General features: G+C 41.1%; 2 protein-coding genes across 21 annotated transcripts in view; one reads left to right on the forward strand and one right to left on the reverse strand.

Annotated features, from left to right (window-relative positions):
• The window catches only part of VEPH1 (ventricular zone expressed PH domain containing 1), a 172,595-nt gene extending 164,371 nt beyond the window's left edge, over positions 1–8,224 (reverse strand). For 9 of the 11 annotated variants that reach the window (XM_079977785.1, XM_079977794.1, XM_079977793.1 and 6 more), the window contains exon 1: positions 6,825–6,958. The gene's annotated coding sequence lies outside the window, so the exon portion shown is untranslated. Of the gene's footprint in view, positions 1–6,824; positions 6,959–7,585 lie in introns of those variants that run through there. The other 2 variants (XM_079977797.1, XM_079977795.1) reach the window with 2 other exon arrangements.
• LOC307217131 (lysosomal amino acid transporter 1 homolog) lies at positions 6,581–21,510 on the forward strand. Of its 10 annotated transcripts, none has more exons than XM_079978254.1 (12): positions 6,581–6,631; positions 6,860–6,945; positions 8,247–8,368; positions 8,552–8,606; positions 10,174–10,259; positions 10,742–10,880; positions 13,480–13,609; positions 14,806–14,896; positions 16,126–16,250; positions 16,524–16,619; positions 17,491–17,676; positions 21,169–21,510. In XM_079978254.1, exons 5-12 carry the CDS (start codon positions 10,193–10,195, stop codon positions 21,265–21,267), a joined length of 933 nt encoding a protein of 310 aa, XP_079834380.1. In that variant the 5' UTR covers positions 6,581–6,631; positions 6,860–6,945; positions 8,247–8,368; positions 8,552–8,606; positions 10,174–10,192; the 3' UTR covers positions 21,268–21,510. The 10 variants fall into 10 exon arrangements, with proteins under 10 accessions (XP_079834380.1, XP_079834384.1, XP_079834378.1 ...); XM_079978258.1 differs by having other exon boundaries at positions 8,247–8,360; positions 10,541–10,880; XM_079978252.1 differs by having other exon boundaries at positions 8,247–8,360.
• The last annotated feature ends 1,527 nt before the right edge of the window (positions 21,511–23,037 follow it).

A 23,037-nucleotide genomic window follows, 5' to 3' on the forward strand; every position in this document is an offset into this window, starting at 1 on the left:
TGTCTCAACAAACATGGATAAAGCACAGAGACAAGTGATTTCAAAAGAAGGGAGACTACCAAAGATTTTTTTTGAAATGACTGAAACTATGGACTTGATTGACATCTGGAGAACAAGGAATCCTCTAGAGAGAGAGGGAACTTTCTTCTCTGAGGCAAAAATGACATGGACAAGAATAGACCAAATTTGGATTTCTAGTAGTCTGGCGTCGAGAACAAAAAAAGTAGAAATCTGCCCAAAAACTTGCTCCGACCATAATGCTGTGAAGATGGAGATGAAACTAACAACAACTGGATCCTTTAGATGGAGAATGAATGACACCCTACTTAAAGATGAAGAGATTTATAAGAAGGCCCTTAAAACATTAAAAGATTATTTTGAGATAAATAGGAAAACAGAAGTGGAGAAAAGAACAATTTGGGACGCAAGCAAAGCCGTGATGCGAGGTTTCCTAATTCAACAGAATTCTATAAAGAGGAAGAAACAAAATGAGAGGAAAGAAAAAATCTTAGAAAAAATAAAAGAAGGAGAGAAGAAATTGAGGTCCAAACCAAAGTCCCATGAGATTTTGAGAGAAATAAAGTTTTATCAGATGCAATACATGGAGCTTATGAACCAACAGATAGAATGGAAGATAAAGCAAATGAGACAAAGAACTTTTGAATCAGCGGATAAATGTGGGAAACTTCTGTCATGGCAATTGAAAAAAAGGCAGAAAATGAACACCGTGACAAGTCTAGAAATGGATGGAAAAATTATCCACAAACCTAATGAGATAAATAATTGTTTTCAAAGTTTTTTTAAGAAATTGTATGCACAAGGGCCAGTTAACGAACAAGAAATAGAAGAATTCATCAGAAAATACGGTTTACCAAAAATTCCAGAACAAAGTAAAAGGATCTTAAATGAGGAAATAACAGAACAAGAAATAGAGGGTGCCATTCAAAATATGAAATTGGGAAAATCACCAGGACCAGATGGCCTGACGGCTAAATATTACAAAATGCTGAAAGAATGGTTGATACAACCACTGAAGGAAGTTTGCAATGAAATCCTGATGGGGAAAAAGGCACCTGAATCGTGGAAAGAGGCTTTCATCTCACTTATACCGAAGACAGAGACTGAGAAGAACCAGGTCAGAAACTACCGCCCTATATCTTTACTTAATGTGGATTATAAAATTTTTGCAGACATTTTGGCAAAAAGATTGAAAAGAGTGTTGATAGAGGAGATTCATAAGGACCAAACAGGCTTTCTCCCAGGGAGACATATGTCAGACAATGTGAGGAACATTATAGACATTTTGGAGTTGTTAGACGTTGACATTAACAGGAAGGCAGTTCTGATTTTTGTGGACGCGGAGAAAGCCTTTGACAATATCTGTTGGACTTTTATGAAAAAGAATCTCCAAGGGATGGGGGTAGGCCAAGGTTTTGAAAACGGTATAGGTGCAATATATTCCAAACAAAAAGCTAAGTTAATTGTAAACAATGTGGTAACAGAAGAAATATCCATAGAAAAAGGTACACGGCAGGGATGCCCAATATCCCCTCTGCTTTTTATATCAGTCCTGGAGGTTTTGTTAAATATGATTAGAAAGGACCAGTTGGTTAAAGGAGTTCAGGTCGGAGTTAGACATTACAAACTAAGAGCATTTGCAGATGACCTAGTATTGACCTTGCAACAGCCAGACACTAGCACTAAAAGAGTATTAGAATTAATTGAAATATTTGGTCGAGTAGCAGGTTTTAAATTGAACAAACAAAAAACGAAAGTGTTGGAGAAAAATTTAACAATGGAAGAAAGAGAGAGATTTCAGAATGAAACAGGCTTGGAAATAACAAAAAGGGTAAAATACCTGGGGATAAATTTAACGTCTAAGAATGTGAACTTATTTAAGGATAATTATGAAAAAAGCTGGTTAGAAGTAAAGAAGGATCTGGAAATATGGTCAAGGTTGAAACTTTCCTTGTTAGGCCGGATTGCTACTATTAAGATGAATGTATTGCCTAGAATGCTGTTTTTATTTCAGACGTTGCAGATTTTGGACAAGATGGACTGTTTCAAGAAGTGGCAGAAAGACATATCAAAATTTGTCTGGCAGGGCAAAAAGCCCAGAATTAAATTCAAGATTTTAACTGATGCAAAGGATAGAGGGGGGTTTGCCCTGCCGGACTTAAGACTTTATTATGAATCGGCAGCCTTTTGCTGGTTGAAACACTGGCTACTTCTTGAGAACACAGACATTTTGGATCTGGAAGGGTATGACAATAGCTTTGGTTGGCATGCATATTTATGGTACGACAAGGCAAAGGTGTATAAAGGCTTTAAAAACCATATTGTAAGGAAAGCATTGTATAATGTTTGGATTAGATACAAAGATTTATTGGAAAGTAAAACCCCTAGGTGGGTGTCACCAATGGAAGCTAGAGAAGTAAAAAAGCTTAATATGGACTCTAAATGGCCAAAATATTATGAAATTTTAGAATATGATGGTGAAAGGGTGAAACTTCAGAGTTATGAGAAACTAAAGCCCAAGGTTCGAGATTGGTTGCATTATCATCAGATAAATGAGACATTTAAACAGGACAGGAAAATAGGATTTCAGAAAGAGAGGTCAAAACTAGAAACAGAATTGTTGGAACCCAATACTAAGAACTTATCAAAAATGTATAACTTGCTGTTGAAATGGAATACACAGGATGAAACGGTGAAATCAGCAATGATTAAATGGGCACAAGATATTGGTCATGATATTATGTTTGCTGACTGGGAACAGTTATGGACCACCGGTATTAAATTTACTGCATGTAATGCTTTAAAAGAAAATATTATGAAAATGATTTATCGGTGGTACATGACCCCAGTCAAGCTTGCGAAAATTTACCACTTGCCTAATAATAAGTGCTGGAAATGTAAGGAGACTGAAGGCACCTTCTACCACCTTTGGTGGACCTGCCCAAGGGTTAAAGCTTTCTGGGAAATGATCTATAATGAAATTAAGAAGGTCCTTAGGTGGACTTTTCCTAAGAAACCAGAGGCTTTTCTCTTGGGCATGGTTGGCCAATTGGTGTTAAAGAAGGATAGGATTTTCTTTATGTATGCCACCACAGCAGCAAGAATTCTACTGGCAAAGTATTGGAAGATGCAAGAACTACCTACTCTGGAAGAATGGCAAACAAAGGTGATGGACTTTATGGGACTGGCTGAGATGACGGGCAGAATCCGTGACCAGGGGAAAGAGACAGTGGAAGAGGACTGGAAGAAATTTAAAATATATCTTAAAAACAATTGTAAAATTGAGGAATGTTAAGGTGTCAGGGGGTAAGAGGTAAAGAAATGCAGCAGTAACTAAAAAACTAAAGGAAACTTTATGAAAGGGAATTAAGAATATGGACTTAAGGGTTGCTAAAGAATCATTAAACAAGGATGCAGGGATGGGGAGGTATGGGGAAGTCAAAAGAAAGAAGAGTATGAAATGATGAATTTGAAGTTATATGGGTTTAATTGTCTTGTGTGCCTTGTTTGTTTTTTGTTTTTCTTTTGTTTGTTTTGTTGTGTTTTTACTATTTGTCTGAAAAACGAATAAAAATTAATTTAAAAAAAAAAATCAGAAACCAGGCTTTGGGGAAAGAGACATTGAGCATTCTGAATGAACTAAGGAGACAGTGTCATCTTGCTCAGCTAGTTAAGTCTATACACTTACCTGGGGATTAGTATAATTGAACTCAGTGGGATTTATTTCTGACTGTGCTGTATAAAAGCTTTAGCAAACCAGGTCTATCTGAACCAGCAACCTATTACAGAGTACAACTCCACATGCTTCAATGAAACAATTGTCAACAGTAGATCAAAATGACAAAATTCTCTATCTGCTGTCAGTCATTCACAACTTTCAACATTTTAAAGTTTAAAATTGGGCATCATTTCAGATTTGGGAAAGTGGTAGAGGTTTTCAGTAAGAGGTGCAAGATTAAGCAAGGTCCAAATCGTGACTCTTGGAACTGCAGGATATGGGTATGTACTTATTGCATGCATCCCCTTCTTCATGAGGGTCTTTTAGTTTTGACAAGGCTATTCTGGAGCCATTGCATCTTAAACTTGTCACTGTTATGGCACAGCAGCTTTTTAAAAATAAAAATTTGGAGCTACTCCAACATTGCTCTGGCTTTTATAATAACTCATAGTGAAGACAGATTAGTGAGAAAACTGCAGGTGAGGCAATTAGTGGTGTATGGCAAATGTAATTTATCACGTGATGTTATTCATCACACTGATGGCATGAAGGCTACTAGGTACAGTATACAGTACTGTATTGACAAAGCAGATGTCCAGCAGAGGGCAGTGGTATGTAAGTGTAAAGCTGTTTATTAGCTGGTGCCTTGCTTCATTCATAATAAGTAATATATAGTAGTACTGTTGCATTGAATTTAATAAGAACTGAAGGCAGCTTTGCACATGTATTTAACATGTTGATGTTAATTTTAAAAGATGTGTAATGCTTGCAGATGTAGAAGAAGAAGAAGAAGAGTTTGGATTTGATATCCCGCTTTATCACTACCCGAAGGAGTCTCAAAGAGGCTAACATTCTCCTTTCCCTTCCTCCCCCACAACAAACACTCTGTGAGGTGAGTGGGGCTGAGAGACTTCAGAGAAGCGTGACTAGCCCAAGGTCACCCAGCAGCTGCATGTGGAGGAGCGGAGACGCGAACCCGGTTCACCAGATTACGAGTATCGCTCTTAACCACTACACCACACTGGCTCTCAACTGGATAGACAACTGTACAGACAAATGTATAGACAACTGGATGTTCAATCAAAGCCATTCTTAGAAGAAGATGCTAATGAATATTTTGGATTGTGATACAGACTGTTATAAAGTGTTTGAGGAACTATAAAACTCAATGCATTGTGAAACAGAAAAGCCTGTGCTAACCTCAGAGAACATTGGTTTCCTCACTCACTCAGGTTACTACTAGAACTAGTGTCATCAAAAATAGTTAGGAGAACTCCTCTGAGGCCAAGCCACAGAATATTTTTCTCAAGCTAGCCGGTAAGTGATATGTGGCTTTATGGCTAAACCTGCCAAGTGGCTTTTTCAGATCAACTTTTCAGATATAAGTTTGCAGGGCTACAAGGCAATCTTCTTTTCAGTGCGGCTATATAGCTGGTGAAATATGCAGCAGGAAAGTAAGCAACAACTCAAGATCTACAAGGTTTCAGTCCTAAACACATGGTAAGTCCGAGTGAAGTAAGTCCGACTGAATTTGCAGACATGCAGTTCTAAATAAACAGGAATGAAATCAGGATACCTGCAATGAACGTGGATGGAAAGTTTTTGTAGATTTCCCCCCCTAATCCTCCTTTACATTTACTATTGAAAACATGGTACTCCTGTATCACGTTCTGCAAGAAGGGTAATCTGGCATCCAGTGCCAATTTTGTGCTGGCAGATGCTTGTTTGATTTCTTTTCTATGAGTGCCTAGTGGGAAACATGGATCACAAATACAACTGCGTGTGTTGAAACATTGCATTCGAAATATATTAGGATCAACGTAGAAGAGATACAAAACAGCTACAGTAAATATGTAAAATATGGGCGAGGGGTCCCTTAAAGATGATTTAGGTGGTAAGGGGAGAACCACTAGCCTTACTTCATTTCCTAGCCTTGTGTAACTTCCCTCCACCCAGGGGAGATGACTTTGTGGAGGCGATCCCTGCTTGTAGGCTAGCACGCTCAGGCCAGTATTATAGTGTAACCCACGTTCAAAACAATTGTGCCCTCCAAGTGTGACCAGATGGTGCAAAATTAGATGAACTCTTTCCATTTTTTGTGATTGCACAGGGGAGGGAAATTTTGGCAGGCATGGAGGGGGGGGGGTGAAAAGAAAGCATGCTCCATTAATAATAATAATAATAATAATAATAATAAATTGTATTTATACCCCGCCCTCCCCGGCCAGAGCAGGGCTCAGGGCGGCTAACACCAGTTGTGGAACCAGAAAGCATTTTCCATTGTGGAACCATAATAGAAATCCTAATGGGTCCAGGTGCGAATTGAAGCAACTGGACAAGGTTGCTGGATGCATCCAGATTTCCACACCTCAGATTTTTCCTGAGAAATAATGATGATGATGATGATGATGATAATAAACAAAACAACAACAATAATATAATATAATATAATAATAATAATTGATAATAATAATTTAGAATAATAATAAACTTATTATTATCATCATCATCATCAACAACAACAACAGCCGTTCTTTCCAATCCTGTGGACTCCACAGGAAGCCCCTCACGATGACCGACCCGAGCTGGGCCCTAGGCCGCCTCCTCCCTCGGAGCCCCGCGGCCTTTCCTCTCCTCCTCCTCCTGCTCGGAGGTTTCCCTCAGGGAAGGCGGCCAACTGTCAGCAGAGGGAGCTGCAGGCCAGCCGGCGCCACATCTCCGGCTTCTCTCCCGCAGCTCCGGGCTTGGACAGCAGGGAGAGGAAGGAAGAGGCCTGCCTGGGTTGCCGGCCCTCCTCGCCGCGCTCGGTCTCAGCCCGGCTCAACGGCAACGGATTCGGCCGCTGCGACGAAGCCTTTCCCGGGACCAGCTCTCTCTCTCTCTCGGCTCGCGGGGGTGGGTGCCTCTCCTATACTGAGGTAGCGGCTTAATGGAGTTTTAAAAATATATTTTTCTCCACAAAAGCTGGAGCCCGGTTGTCTTCCTGGGTGTAGAATAAACGGCATTGTGGTCAAATCTCCGTTGCGTCTAGGGCCAGCTGTCAGAAACTTCCATCGGCTTGGGTTGATTGACTGACTGACTGACTTACAAATGTTTTGTTTCCAACATCTTGTCTCCGCACAGGCTGCCCCTCGTGGAATGTAACGTGTGAACGCCCGCAAATCAGCTGGGGTTAAGGGTTTAACATCTTCCCGGGACCAGATCGAAAGGTAAAGAGCCACCACTCTTCCTGTTCACACGCAGCCCTACCGGGGTGTGCGTGTGGGATATTTGGAGAAGGGAGGGCTTTACACCTGCTGCCCCATTTTCTGACCTCCTGGGTGCTCCTTCAGAAGATCAAATGAATGCGTGGAGCTTTGGAGAAGGGAAAGCAGGCGCACCCCCCCCCAAAAAAAATCAATTCACTGTTCATCCAAAAAAGTTGACGTTAACTTTTTTCTGGTAGGCCAGTGAATAGGTGAAAAATGTAAACCCAGCAAGAATTTCTTAATCCCAGCTCGTCTGGGTGCCTTGTGTTTATTGTGGGATAGTACACTCATACATTCTTATTTACTTATTGCAGCATCCACACAACACCATTGACATCTAAATGCCAGTCTATGCACTCATCCCTCCCTTAAACTGGATGTACCCTTTCCAGCATCTTTTGATAAGTAAATAATAATAATAATAATAATAATAATAATAATAATAATAGCAGCAATCCTGTTGCCAATGTTCTATTTCAGGTGCGGGGTGGGGACTATATTCACAGTAAAAAAATAATAATACAGTAGTTTAAAAGTGGTGGGATGATCCTTATCACTCAGTGTCACCAAAGTTTTAAGAGCTATCTATGTGTTTACTTACCATCCATGTCACTGCAGGAACGCTTCCTTTACCAGAAGTGATCCTCTCTATGTTTATCTCCCCTTGCATTTTGGTAGTTTTGGCGTGTTTTTGGTGTAGCTGCATATTGTTCTTAACAGCACAATCCTAAGCTTGTTCAGAAGCACCTTTCTGTTAAAGGTGGTTTCCTGCCAGGTAAAGTGATACAGCATTGAAGCTAAAGCAAGAAGTCTTGAATTTCCAGACTGCTTGATAAGCCCTTGAAGCTGACCCTGTATAGGTGAAGTGCAGGATTTGGCAAAAAGTGTCTTGACCAGCTGACAGGTTTTCTATGAAAGCTTTTAGTTGATACTAAGCATACTCCTTGACAATGGCTGGTGTTGCATAAATGTTAACTAGCAAAAGACAACAGAATAACATGCACCAGAGGAGATGCTGTGCAGCAAGGGGCCAAAGGCCAGACCTTCATCCTCCTGAGGATTGTCAGCTTACCTGTATAATTCCTTTTGAACTGCTTGCTTCCTATAATAACTGGTGCTGGTTAACGTCCTGATGCGTCAGGTTAAACATGAAAAGCAAGTTACCCAAGATGACTGTAGATATTTAGCTATACTTTCAGTAAGTACTGAGTACTGTACTGAGTAAACCAGAATGTGCTCTCCCCCCCCCCCGCCACTTCCAGGTCACATGATGCTAATTCCCAACAATATTAACTGCTAGTTTGATACTCCAACATGTACCACGTTGTGTTGTTAGAGCTACCACAGAGGCCTCCCAGGGACATGCAAGCCCCGAGGTAATGAAGTGAGTTCTACTTTAATAATGCATTGCATTGATTTTTTTTTTCCAGTGTATTAGTCTTTTAGTTTTATGGTTGTTATCTTGAATTTTTTTTTCCAGTTTGATTTTTCTTTGTCTCCATTTCAAATTTGAAAAGAGCCAGGGAAATAATACAGTCTGGTGGCGCTTTTTTTTCTTCCTTAATAGGTTGTTGCCAATGCCTTTAATGTGTGGCAGAGGGGAAACTTTCAAAGGAACGAAGGTAATAAAGTCAAGTAGAAAGGAAATATGTAACTATCTTTGTTTACATAAAATGGGATGATACTTTATGTACCTTTAGATTAAAAAGTGGGGTTGCGGCACCTTGGGTAGATCAGGGTAGATCAAATGGGTAATTTGTAGCAGCTCGGTAACGAGTTCTAAGTTCCAGTTTTTCCATATGCCCTGTTTATTAAGCATTCATTCTGATTTGTTTGCAGATGACTTTGTGTCAAAGCAAGCATTGTCCCACAATTTCCAGTACATTCCCCCCCCCCATCACTTTCCATATTGCAAAAAGTCTGGTTTATGGGGAAAGGGGGTTTGTTGCACAAGATTTCGCAATCAACCCATGGAGGACATGGAATGGAGATTAGCCTCTTGGTGTGTGTAATTCTTAGCTAACGCTGTAAAATCTCAAGAGAATGATACAGTCCCATGCTATATCCTTCTCGTCTGCTAAACACACTGTGCTGCAAATCAACCTTGTACCAGCAGCCCCCCTTTGTTTTCCCACCCCTTCATATGGTTCTATATGTGCTAATTATTACACTTAAGAGACAAGACTCAAATGTATTCAAAGTTTTGTAATAATATTTTTCCTCCATAGTATTTCGTGAATTCTAGAGGGTACCAGCAACATGACATACTGCTGTTACCTTCCAAAGCACCTTCATATTTTATTAAATAAATTCTTGAACTCTGGAGATTTAGATGAAAATCCGAGCTTTAATTTGCAGTACAAATTAGTCACATAGGATGCAGATAACTCTATAAATTTCACTCGTTAAAGCCCTTGAACCACTCTATACAGTACTTAACAGTTAGTCTGGCAAAAGGTTGGGTCACAGATAAGGGATTTGTATCCATATCTGTAGTTGCAAGCATGGGATCAGTGACTGCCAATTATTCCGTATTACTTAACAAACAATATAAGAATATGGTGCTTAGTTTTAATTTCTTTTGTTCTGTAGTACATATTCACATCACAAATGTTCTACCGTTTTTCTTTTCTTTTTTCTTCTTCTTTGCTTTAGGATTAATTGTTTTAATAATAAGAACAATTAATCAAAGTGTTATTTAGACAGCATGAAGACATATACAAGAAGGCTGTAAATGAGAAGAAACTGAAACATTCCAAAACAAGTTTACAAACCCCATCCAAGTCATATTGACTGCATCAAATATTGCCTCCCAATTTAACGTTTAAAACTAGGGTAACAGTGGCAAGTCAACTGGACTATGAGCCATGCAAGAGTATTGTAGCTGCTGTTTATTTCAACAGGGCTTGTACTGGAGAATTTCCAGATGGATTGATCCCTCTGTTATTAGCTTATGAAAAATCTTGGGGGCAAGGAAGGAAATGAAAAATACAATCAGTAAACTGCTGCACGCAGGCAAATATGAAGCTTCTCCCACCGCACCCCCATGTCATTAGTGTTAAGTAATGACATAAAATGGAATTTACGCAATATGCAATGTAGCAAATTATATTAAGGAAAAGCATTATAAACAGTTCAACACTTGTTTTTCCTTCTGTTACTCTAATGCAGTTGTTTGTTTATTTATAGTAATACATCCCATATATGAATGTATCATTCTTTCAAAGGTGGAGAAATGTTAAATTACAATTTTGCTGTAGTGGACACTTTAGCAGGTACAACTATATTACTGTATTTACAATTCTCCGACTGTCTTATGATAGAAAAGTCATGGCACTTAAGAAACTGCGCCCTGAGATCCAGTATAGAAAAGTGGCCCATTTCAACTGGCATAAGAATACTCAAATACTGAGTGGGTTAACATCTATATTTTAAATTTTCTTTCTTGCTTTGGAGTTTGCCTTTCATATGTGTCCAAATAGAATAATTAGCTGGATTTGTCTTTTAAATTGATGTATGAATGCTGGATGTATTTTATTTTCTTTGAATTTGGCAGGCCCTCCTGTGAGGTTGGAAACAAATTGTTGTACCCAATCATCCATCTGGATGTGGGAGCTTTGAAGGGGAAGAGAGAATATTCAGAACTGGTAAATGGATTTGCATGGGGTTCAGAACTGAGCCAACTTCTGAAATAATATCCCTCAACTTGAATAGATGGCTCTTCAGCAGCCTCCACATGCTTTTAATATCTCCCCAGTCGCGGATAGGAGATTGTGTCTAAATGGAACACCCTGGATTTGGCATCTCCTGGAAGAGTGTGTCGGGAATGCGTGGGAGTATTGGAGTGTTGTCATAGGTCTGATCTCCATTGTCTGCTTTCTGTTTGCTGCACTACCGTGAGTTTAAAATCTTTAAGTACTTCTCAGATTCATACATGAGTAATCTTGCCTGAAGCTCTTCTCAGAAGCTGCCTCTCTCTCTCTCTCTCTTTTTTTAAGGTTCATTCTTTGATGCATTTCTGTCCCTATCTGCATCGAATAAATAGGATATGCCAGAGCAGCATGTTTCTCCTGTTTAAAGCAATATTTGATGGTTGACAAATTAGCTTGCTACACTCTACTGTTGTGGTGACTTACGCTAATCTTTGCTATTTGGAGCAAATAAGAACACGTCACCCCCTTCTCCTTTGATCTCTGCATCATTAAAACATGTGCATTTCACACACTTAAATGGAGAGGGCAGAGTACATTATTATTATTGTTGTTGTTGTTGTTGTTGTTGTTATTATTAAAAAATAATAATTAGTAATAATAATTTGTTTTTTATACCCCGCCCATCTGGCTGGGTTTCCCCAGCCACTCTGGGTGGACCCCAACAGAATAATAATAATAATAATAATAATAATAATAATAATACGATAAAACATTAAAAACTTCCCTAAACACGGCTGCCTTCAGATGTCTTCCAAAAGTCAGATAGTTGTTTATTTCCTTGGCATCTGATGGGAAGGCATTTCACAGGGCGGGTGCCACTAGCGAGAAGGCCCTCTGCCTGGTTCCCTGTAATCTCACTTCTCACAGTGAGGGAACTTGCCAGAAGGCCCTCAGAGCTAGACCTCAGTGTCCGGGCTGAACGATGGGGGGTGGAGACGCTCCTTCAGGTATACTGGGTCAGGGCAGCATTCTGTCCATTCTGTTGTTTGGTTCAAAGGACAAGCTGCCACACCTGTGTTGCTTCCCCCACCCCGACTGCAAGGAGACTGACCCACATGTGGTGGTGGTAAAGAGTAGAGCTAGGAGTGTGTAACATAGTATTCTGGAACCATGTGCCCTCAAGATGCTATTGGAGTATAACTTTCATCCTTTCTGGCAACCATTGAGTGCAAAGGAAGAAGTGCTGCTTCCCCCTTTCCACCAGCCTGCACCTGTATGCAATTCCGCATCACCTGTGGTTCCAGGCAGGAACTTAAATACAATGTTGTGCTGCAGTTTGTTTCCCCAGTACATACATCACTTGCAGTAACAAAGTATAACAATCTAGCTGGTTGAACCTGAAGGGGTCACAGAAGAGCTTTAAGTCACCTACTGTCTTGTCTTAGAAAAGAGCAACCAACTTTCCCCCTGGTATCATGATGTAACCCAGGGGTAGGAAATGCCCACCAGGTGTTTTGGACTGCAACTCCTGTCCTCCCTGAACAGTCGCCACGCTGGCCAGGACTGATGGGAGTTTGGGCATAAAGCAGAGAGTCTTCGGTTTGGAAGGCTAGATTCAAAAAAGATTTCATTCAGTGATGAATTTGCTCTCACTCTCAATTCCTCACTTGTACAACAGGAATACCAGAGACCATCACCACAGGTTTATTGGGAGGGAAGATGGGAGGTTTGTAAAACACTTCGCTCAGCAAGTGAAAATGGATACAGCCATTATCACATACCAAGAAAGAGAGGGGAAGAAGAATGTGTTTTGCCCATTGATATCACTGGAGCTTACTTCTGAGTAGATATTTAGCACTGCAGCTCCTCTATTCTTCCTTCTGCTTTCTGCCAATGTTCTCTCTAACCTACAGAGCGTTGAAATTGTTCAAAGCAATCCATATCCCATTTGAGATCAATGGCAAAATTCCCATTGATTCTTTTCCTGGATTGCCCCCATTGTACCACTTATTGCTTCTCTTTCAATTGCTGGTTAGTCTCTGTGCATTCATTTCAAGTATGTAGGTTGGCAATAGCAGGAACAGAGCATGGAATTCTCCCAGCAGGGAGGAAATGGCTGAAGTTAAGTGGGATTCATTTTGAAGTCTGTTATCTTGGGGAAGCCTGTAACTTATTGAACCAACTGTCTGGAAATTTGTGCCGAATAAAACCTGTGTTGCAAAGCCTTTGAGCCCCTTGGGTTTTACTCAAAAGGGGCGTCGTCATTAAAAATGTCACTTTTTGTAGAATGGGATTTTTTTTAATGGGTCACTTTTGGTAATGAGCTCCATGAACAGTTTAACAATTCAAAGGCTTGAATAAAGCTCTCAAGTCTGTTATGAAAGCTTTGTGTGACCCTAGCCATTTTTAAGTGTGAATGTGCACTTTTTCAGGATTCCTGAGCATGACAACTGAAGCATTATAAAAGCTGTTGCTCATAGCTCCTTCCTGTCTTTATTTCTGTGCTGTTAGTATGTATGATACGTTTGTGTATTTTTCATTAGGGCTGATTAGCAAAGTGTAAGAACTATTACTGTGCTATTCATTTTATGTATTATTTATTAATTAAAATTCCCAACCCCACACTTCTTGAGCTAGTGAACTTGTAATGATTAGCAGCACAGAAATAATCAGAGCACTATTAGAACGTAATATGATCAACACTTATAACTGTTTTGAACATGTTTGGTGTGAGCTTCCTTGGGGGCTGCCCACTTCACATCTTCTGCAGTTTGCACTTATTTTTAGATTTTATTTGTGTAAAATGCAGCGCATCCTTTGGATTATTGTTTTTCTCCCCCAGTCAACTGTATGTTGCCTATCGGAATGGAAAAGTGGATCAAGCACTTTCATTGGGTTTTCTGCTATGCTGGATTGCTGGAGACCTCACCAGTTTTATTGGGTGCTACTTGACAAATCAACTTCCAATACAGGTAAGTAGTCCAAGTTTTAAATACAGTGGTACCACGGGATGCGAACGGGATCCATTCCGGAGCCCCGTTCACATCCTGAATGGAACGTAAGACGCAACGGCGCATCTGCGCATGCGCTGGTCATGTTTTGCTGCTTCCCCACATGCGTGTGACGTCATTTTGAGTGTCTGCGCATGCGTGAGCGGCGAAACCTGGAAGTAACATGATCCATTACTTCCGGGTTGCCACAGAGCGCAACCCGAAAGCGCTCAAACTGAACCACATTCAACCTGAGGTATGACTGTATCTGGCTTAGTAGAGACCTGAGGCCAATTTTGCCTGTTTTTTTTAATTTTACCAACTCAACAGGAGTCATTAACCATGAAAAAGACCCCCCCCAATTTTTTTTTCACTCAGTGTTTCTTTTAAGCCAGTGCTCTATTAATGCTCCCTCCCTTTGTACTCCATAGCACGCGCTCTCTTCCCTCTCTCCCTGCACCACCACAGATATATCTGAACCCCTTTGTTAACCTTTCCTTCTTCTTCTCTTTACGCCTCATTGTGTACCCTCTTCTATTTCTCTCTTCACTCCCATCCAGTTGCCAATGAGAGAACAAAATGCTGGGTTTGCTGGGCCTTTGGCCTGGTTCAGCAGGCCTCCTCTTATATTCTTATCTCTCTCTTTGTCTCATTTCTCCCACACAGATCTCTTTGAAGTTCATCTCTGTAGTAACCCTCCCTTTCTCTCTACAACCCACAGAGTACTCTCCAACCTCCTGGCCTCCTATCCTTGTTACTCGCTTCCTGCCATTTTTCTCACCTCCGCTCTTCTTCAGCTTTTTTGCTCTCCCTTCACCTCACACTCTCTCTGTTAAGAGATTGGGCCACATGGTGTAGTGGGGCTGGTTGGCTGCAACAGGCTGGGAAGTTGGCACCCAGTCTGCCATAGATTTCTGAATACGCAGAAGGAAAGGAGCAATGTGGACATAGTGACATAGTCAATCCTTGCCCCACATTTCATAGCCTTCCTTTGGCCTTAAATTTTTCCCTCAAAGAGGTGGGAAAGGACCACAAACAACAGAAGTTTGGAATTCTTTTTTATTGCCTGTTACCTTGATTTGCATAAAAGATAAAAATGGGATATAAGTAAAGATGCTATTTTGCCTACTTTGGATGTTTTGCACTAAAGTATGCACCATTCTTTTCATCTTTTTCAGATAATCACTGCCATCTTTTACGTTAACATGGACATTATTATGATATCCCAGTTTGCCTATTATAAGCTAAAAAATCAGAAGGCGACAAAATGTGAGTGTTGATTGGAAACTGCAGCTGGATGTAATTTGCTGCTGCTTTTAAAAACAAATTCTTAACACTTAGAAACTGCTTTAACCCTGGGTGTGTTTTTAAATAGCATGCTTGCACTAGATGGCTTAGACTCTAGATGCCTTAAACACTAAATGTTCTTGCAATTAGGATGCACATACTTCTAGAAAAAGTTGCATTACTGAATTATGATAGTCACACACATTCTCCTCCTGGCACTAAACAAGGGAAGAAGAACTTGGGACCATCGTTTGAAACTCCCATTGTTCTAGGCGCTTTTTGTGACAGGGAATTTCATTAGCGTGAGCAGTTTCTGAGCTCTGGGTGCAGTCCTGCGCCTAAGATTTCAGATTAAAACTGCACAGTGGAAGGAAAGGGGGACGTTTTTCTGCCTCCCCACTTCCATCCACTCTCTGGTGAAGACTGGAGAAGAGATCTTCTTAAGAATATTAGAGGGGCAGGCAGGGGAAGTATGGCTTTATTTTTTTGCAGTCTTCAGATGAGGACTAAACCATGTGAAAAATGAACATAATATTTTAGCTGCAGTTCATTCATTTTCAGCTTTGTAGTCTTGTTATAAAAAAGTCTGTCTGGACATTCTGTTGTCGCTCCCATAACCTACGTTTAAGGTGCCATTTAGCTTTCATATGTCAGTTTCTAACACTGCTTGGGACTCGATAACGACTGGATAGTAAACAGGTTGCTAAATCAATCCTGAAAATATGCCCAGGTTTAGGCTACAATCCTAAACCCCCCTACTGAGTAAAATACCATTGAACTCAGTAAGGCTTACTTCAGAGCAGACTGACATAGGATTGCACTGTCCTGCATTCATCTGTGTTCCATGGTTTACTACTTTTAGCATGATAGAGTTACCCTTAGACATTCCTGTGCAGCAGAGCAAGTTACTTGTATAATTTGCTAATAATGCTTAGCTGCTTTTCGTAGACAAGCCTTTGTGCTTTATGGGATCCACTCCAGAGGGCCCCAAGCTTGGGAGGAAGTTTTGAGGGAGGGGCTGGCATTTGAAAGGAAGGGGGGGTGTTGTTTGGTTTTTTTTAAAAAACCACGCTATTGCCACCAGTTCAGATGCTGGCCTGAAACTATTGGTATCACATATTATGTCTCTGTATATCACAAACAAATGTTAGATTTCTTTAAAAGCAATAATGAAGTACTTAGTTGGCCCTGATTTTCATTTGCTTTTCAAGGTGGCATAAACTTGAAAAACTGTTGTGTCATCTGGGTCTTGATGTGCATCATACTCGGTTTGATTTTACCTGGTCCGTTACTGCTGCGGAACCAAGTCCAGAATACTCTTTCAGGAACAAGTGAGGTACAACTTTTTAATGTTTCTGTTTTATTACTTTGCTTGTGCTGTTCTTGATACCGATAGTAGTGTGGTATAGAATTTCCAAGTAGTTAAAACCCCAATGCTAACTAGCAGACTCAGTTTAATACCACTTTTCCACATTTATTTAAATGATTTCTTAATTAATTGCATTGACTGCTGTGCATAGGTTAGAAGGCAATGCTCCCTTTTGTGTTTAAACTTCTGTCAATCTCAAAATTATTATTTCTCTGTGTGTGTGTGTTTTGTTATCTTCAGAAGTCTCATGGCATGATTGAGATGTCAGGATTTGTGTGTGGCTACATATCGTGTCTCTTTTATTTGGGATCTAGAATTCCCCAGCTGTATAAAAATGTAAGTATTTTATTACTTATTTCTAAAGGCAGTGCACGCCACATGCAACATTTATTGATCAAGTTGGGGGTCAGCTGCAGAGATTGGGAGCACTGGATCATTCGGCATTTGAGGCTAATTTGAATAAATTCCTATAATTCCACTAAAGGTGACAAAGATTTAATAGGTTGCCTATTAGGTTTACGATGCTGTATCTATAAAGGTAAAGGGACCCCTGACCATTAGGTCCAGTCGTGGCCGACTCTGGGGTTGCGGCGCTCATCTCGCTTTATTGGCCGAGGGAGCCGGCGTCATGTGGCCAACATGACTAAGCCGCTTCTGGCAAACCAGAGCAGCACGCAGAAACGCCGTTTACCTTCCCGCTGGAGTGGTACCTATTTATCTACTTGCACTTTGACATGCTTTCGAACTGCTAGGTGGGCAGGAGCTGGGACCGAGCAATGGGAGCTCACCCTGTCGCGGGGATTCGAACTGCTGACCTTCTTATCTGCAAGTCCTAAGCTCTGTGGTTTAACCCATAGTGGCCTGTAAATTTGGGAAAGTATTTAGTAGTAGAAAGCCTGTTTTGCATGCCAAGGTCCTAGATTCAATTCTTGACATCTCCTGGTAGGGCTGGGGGGAATCCCTTTGTGGAATCCCGGAGAGCTGATCCCAGTCACTGTAGACATTATGGAGCTAGATGAACCAATAGTAGAAAGTTGTTCCTGTGTTCCTTTCTTTCTTTCTCTTAAAAGGTTGCCAATGAAAAAGACATGTAGAGGCCAAGATGGTTATCAGAGGATTCCTAATTTATTTCTGGTCATGCATGTAAAGAAAAAGAAAGAAGTATGTGTGCTTTTGCTATAACACTGCTTTTACATTTATTTTTTAGTTCCAAAGAAGATCCACAGAAGGCACCTCTTACCTGCTTTTTGCTTTAGCCATGATGGGAAACTGTACCTATGGTCTAAGCGTTGTCTTAAAGATGCCTACAACACAGCATCTCATAAATCTTTATTTCTGGCATCATCTCCCCTGGCTTATTGGGAGCTTTGGTGTTTTGTTTTTAGATATTTTTGTATCCTTTTCAGATGAAAATGACTAGTATCGCTGCAGCCTTCTGGTAAATAGCGTTTTGCAGGCATATGATGAAGTAATAGCTTTTAGGTGAAAAGGCTTTCGGGGCTGTAGTAAGGAAACAGTATTCAGTAGGGTACCCTGTCATCAAATCCATGCCCAGGTGGCACAAGTTTAGCTTCAGGTAGGTAGCTGTGTTGGTCTGACGCAGTTGAAATAAATAAATAAAATTAAAAAATTGTCCAGTCCAGTAACACCTTAGAGACCAACTAAGTTTGTTCTGGGTATAAGCTTTCATGTATTTGAAAAAGAGTGCATGCACACGAAAGCTTATACCCAGAACAAACTAAGTTGGTCTCTAAGGTGCTAATGGACATTTTTTTACTATTTTTATTTATTCAGCTGTTATATCATAGCACACACATTTGTTCAGTTTGCTCGGTTGAGAACACATCTTTGAATATGTTCAGCCTATATTTGTTGTTATATGGGATTCAAAAAGGTATATCACATCCATCTGTCCATATACTGTATGATTATACTTGAAAGTGTGGCTTTGAAAAACTGTCAGAAGGAAGAAGAATGTTTAAGTCTGCAATCTTAGGTACACACTTCCCTGGGAGATAAGCTCTACTGAACACAGTTGAGATTTACTTCTGAGTAAACATGAGCTCTACGTCTGCTACCCTGTATACACACCAAGTCCCATTGCATAGAATTGGGCTGTAAAATACATACAATTTTATATAGCATGTAACACACTTACCATAAAGTTTTGTGGTTACAAGTTGATTAATAAGTAATTGAATGCAACCTTAAATCACGGGTCTCTAGCATACTTTGCATCAGGAAACGTTCATTAATTAAATGCTGCACCTTATTGGCTTTGCCTGTGCTGTTTGTTTCTGGTTTTGGTTTGGCAAATTGCACTCTGTCCCATATAAAAGCTTATGGTTAGTCTGTAAAGCCATCTGCCAAGTGACACAAAATGCTCCAGAATTAGAGGAGGGGGGAGGAATCTTTTCAACAAATTGTAGAAATGTGGTTGGCTTCACATTCCATATATGTGCTTCATGCCCACTCTAATATAGAAAGGAATTGTTTCAGATAAGCCTTAATTTTGTTAAAGAAGAGCATTTTTTAAACAGCTGGCATTATCTATCAGAATACTTGTTCAGATTAAAGTGCCAGACTGGACTATCAAGTCTTTAAACCCAGAAAAAGAACATTTTATTCCACCCCACTTTATTCATTTTCTAGGGTAATAATATGTACCGTATTTTTCGCCCTATAGGACGCACCGGCCCATAGGACGCACTTTTTTTGGGGGGGGGAATAAAGGAAAACAATTTCTTTCTCCCCCCCCCCCCCCGAGCCCCAAAGATCAAAGAAGCCAAGACAGCGAGCGGGATGGATCCCGCTCGCTGTTCTGGCTTTGTTTATAGCCTCGGGGCTGGGGGTCCGGGAGCGAAGACGAGGTTGCGCAACCTCGCCATCGCTCTCGGAGCTTGCGGGGCAGGGAGCGGGGGAAGCCCAAGCTTCCCCCGACCCCAGCCCCCAGAATGGGTCGGAGAGCGATGGTGAAGCTGCGCACAGCTTCACCATCGTTCCCGGAGCTTGCCGGGCTGAGGGGATAGCTTCCTGAAGCCTGGAGAGCGAGAGGGGTCTGTGCACACCGACCCCTCTCGCTCTCCAGGCTTCAGCAAAAGCCTGCATTCACCCCATAGGACGCACACATATTTCCCCTTCATTTTTGGAGGGGAAAAGGTGCGTCCTATAGGGCGAAAAATACGGTATGTCTAACAATCCACTCCGTAACACAGTTCAGTGACATTACTTCACTTCAGTGGGTTATATTGACTTTAATCCAACGGGTTTCAGTTAAGCTGAGTGAGCTGCACCTTGATCTTTAAATGTTGCTTTACAGCCATCTCCTATCCACTAAAGGTAAAAGGTAAAGGACCCCTGACAGTTAAGTCCAGTCGTGAACGACTCTGGGGTTGTGGCACTCATCTCGTTTTCCTGGCCGAGGGAGCTGACGTTTGTCTGCAGACAGTTTTTCTGGGTTATGTGGCTAGCATGACTAAGCCGCTTCTGGCAAAACCAGAGCAGTGCATGGAAATTCTGTTTACCTTTCTGCTGGAGCAGTACCTATTTTGACATGCTTTCGAACTGCTAGGTGGGCAGGAGCTGGGACCGAGCAATGGGAGCTCACCCTGTCGCGGGGATTCGAACCTCCGACCTTCTGATCGGCAAGCCCTAGGCTCTGTGGTTTAGACCACAGCACCACCCATGTCCCTTCTCCTATCCACTAGATAACAATAAACTGCTAGCATAATTACCAAAAGGTTAATTAACCAAAGGTAGTTGGGAGGCTAGGTTTTCATTTTTGATAAGTTAAAGCAGACTTGATAACACGGCTGTGGCAGATCAGCCAATATTGTGTTTATGTGTGCCCTGTCAAGAGAATAATAGAAGTGCCAAAAGGGGTGGAACCCACTCAGTATTGGTGTAGAAGAAGCTGCATGTGCCCTGTGATACATTTAGTGCATCATTCTGTGAATATGTACAGCACCGGGAGAACCAAGGCAAATCGTGATAATGCGCAAGAACTGAGGTCACATAGGCCCCTCTCTTTTAATTCTTACTTTAATTGAAACGAATCCTAGTTAACAGGCTTGAAGTAGTCCATAATTCCCACTGTAGTACAAAAACGGTGTTGCCTGCTGCTGTGGTCTTTTTGTCTATTGGCAGCCTTCTGGAATGTATGGCTTCTAGCCATAGTTTGAACAAAAAACATTTTATTCCCCCAACGGTGAAAACCATGTCCGGGTCTATTTGGCTTTCGCTGGAAACATAACACTGGGAGGATTTCTCTCTCAAAAATCTGCCTCTGACTTCCGTGACCATGGCGGTGTATTTCTTGCCCATTTTCTAACGTTTTACGGCACTGAACTTAAAAGGACTTGAAAATCACTAGCCACAAAGTTCTCCATGAGCAAAACGGCACACAATTGTGCCAAAATGGCCACAAATATCTGCGCAGATTATTCTGTTGTGTGTCCTGTGTGAAGTCTGAATTGAATCTTAACAATGGATGACATCCAATTGTGGTCATCTGTTAGTAGGATGACTTTAAAGGGGGGTTAGTCAAATTCATGGAAATTAAGGATATTGGTGGCTACAATTCTCATGGCCATATTTTGTCCAGTAACGGGGGCAGTTTGCCTCCAAATACCAGTTGATTGCTGGGGTTTATAAGCAGGAGAGTTCTTCTGTGCTCATGTCTTGCTTGTGGGTTTCCACTCTGCATCTGATTGTCTACTGTGGGAGCAGAATGTTAGACTTGATGGGTCTTTCAGGACGCTTCTAATGTCCTTCTGGCTGCTTAATTTAAACATTCACTTTTGTTGCTCATAACTCGAAAGCGATCGCTGTATAAATTGTCTTTCTGTCTCAAGTGACTAATAATTTCCCTGACTTTAACACCCAGATAACTGCACAGTTTATTTTGTATCGCAAGCAGAAGGAGAGAAGACCCAGCTTGGTGGCCTTGGAAGTTGAACCTCTGCTCATAAATGAAGATTCCTAACCTCCATATTTTTGCAGCGTTTCATTCTGAAGTCTGGAAGGCTTTTCTTAAGCGAGGGGTGATGCTCATTAAAGACTCAACACACCATCAGGTGCTTACGCTTGGACAGATACGATATCACAAAGGAGGGGGAAAGCCAAAGTTAAAGTTCCAGGATATTGTTTGCGCTTCGGTTATTGGACTTCAAGAAGAGCTAACTCTTAAGGGGATTGTCCATCCCAGGAATAAAGTTATTTTTTCCCCCAATATTAAATCCATAGTTGCAAATATTTCATTTACTTTTTAACTACTTGGTTCATTCCTGCAATCTAGAGCTGCATTTCTTTTCTATGTGACAGTGTGATTCTAGTGATATCCTGGCTTTAGTCATTGTGGTTGTCCATTGTGCTGTCGAGGCCGTCAGTTCTTGTTTAGGGAACTAGAAACAGTGAGTGTGTTAAAAGCAACAGAGATGCTTGAGTTGTTCCTTGGAAAAAGCAAGTACAAAGCCTGTATTATTTAAGATGCTTACGACTCTTGAGAATTTTGGGAGAAGTGGTAGTTCAAGAGTTATCAGTGTGGCATCCACAAGTGCACATACAAATGTGCCTTGGAGACCGCAGGTTCCCCAAAGCTCCTTGTTGAAATTTGACCCGAAAGAAGTATTTAGTTGCAGCAAATAGAATAGTTTGTGGTGTGTGCCCATGACAATTTCTCTGCTTTGCTCTTGGTCCCATGTTTGTGTAGCACAGTATAGAACTCGATGGAGTACCAGTCATTCTCAGTCTAAAACATATTACAGTGGTACCTCTGGTTACGTACTTAATTCGTTCCGGAGGTCCATTCTTAACCTGAAACTGTTCTTAACCTGAAGCACCACTTTAGCTAATGGGGCCTCCCGCTAATGGGGCCTCTTCCTGAAGCAAAGTTCTTAACCCAAGGTACTATTTCTGGGTTAGTGGAGTCTGTAACCTGAAGCGTATGTAACCCGAGGTACCACTGTACTACTTCTTCTTCTTCTTCTTCTTCTTCTTCTTCTTCCTCTTCCTCTTCCTCTTCCTCTTCCTCTTCTCCTTCTCCTTCTCCTTCTCCTTCTTCGGCAATCACTCATAGCTGAGTAAGATTGCCTTCCATGAATGTGTTCTTAACAGTGTGTCCATAAGTGACTGTGGAGGCCAATTCTGGATCTGCACATCCTTCCACAGTGGGACCATAGGTTTCCAGGTGGGAGTTGATCACAGTGAGGATTTGCCAAACATGCCTTCTTTGCTCGCTTCTCCCTTTTGTCCTGAGTTCGTGCTTCTTCAAAGTCCATGATGTCTTTGGTTAAGGCTGTTCTCCAATTGGAGCGCTTGCAGGCCAGTGATTCCCAGTTGTCAGTGTTTATACTGCATTTTTTAAGATTTGCCTTAAGAGCATATTTAAACCTCTTTTGTTGTCCACCAGCATTACCATTTGGAATACTAAGGTTCTCAAAGTGTGAGATGGGCCACCTTAAGGACACAGTACAGTAGAACAGGCACAATCTGATGCCTAGCCTTGGTTAAAAATATGAACATGAAGAAACAGACAAACAAAAGTTCATAAAATTAAAAAAATTGTGATGTTCAGATCCCCCTCTCCACATATGCAAAATAACTACAGCCCGACCCCCCCAAAAAACAGGCCAAAAGAGGAAACAACTCTTCCTGCAGCCAACCAAAAAAGTTATTGCCTGTGAATCACATGATTCCCATGTAGCAACCAAGTGAGTTTAAGACATCAGAGCACATCTTTTCATCTCACATGGTT

Source organism: Podarcis cretensis, assembly GCF_951804945.1.
Source record: "Podarcis cretensis genome assembly, chromosome: 5".
Taxonomy (NCBI): domain Eukaryota; kingdom Metazoa; phylum Chordata; class Lepidosauria; order Squamata; family Lacertidae; genus Podarcis; species Podarcis cretensis.

Bases quoted from the DNA above. Each gene is read 5' to 3' on its own strand.
- LOC307217131 (XM_079978254.1), top strand. From the start codon at position 10,193: ATGTATCATTCTTTCAAAGGTGGAGAAATGTTAAATTACAATTTTGCT. The intron at 10,260-10,741 runs GTACAACTATAT...ATATCTCCCCAG, and splicing joins TGTAGTGGACACTTTAGCAG to TCGCGGATAGGAGATTGTGT. The intron at 14,897-16,125 runs GTGAGTGTTGAT...TTGCTTTTCAAG, and splicing joins AAATCAGAAGGCGACAAAAT to GTGGCATAAACTTGAAAAAC.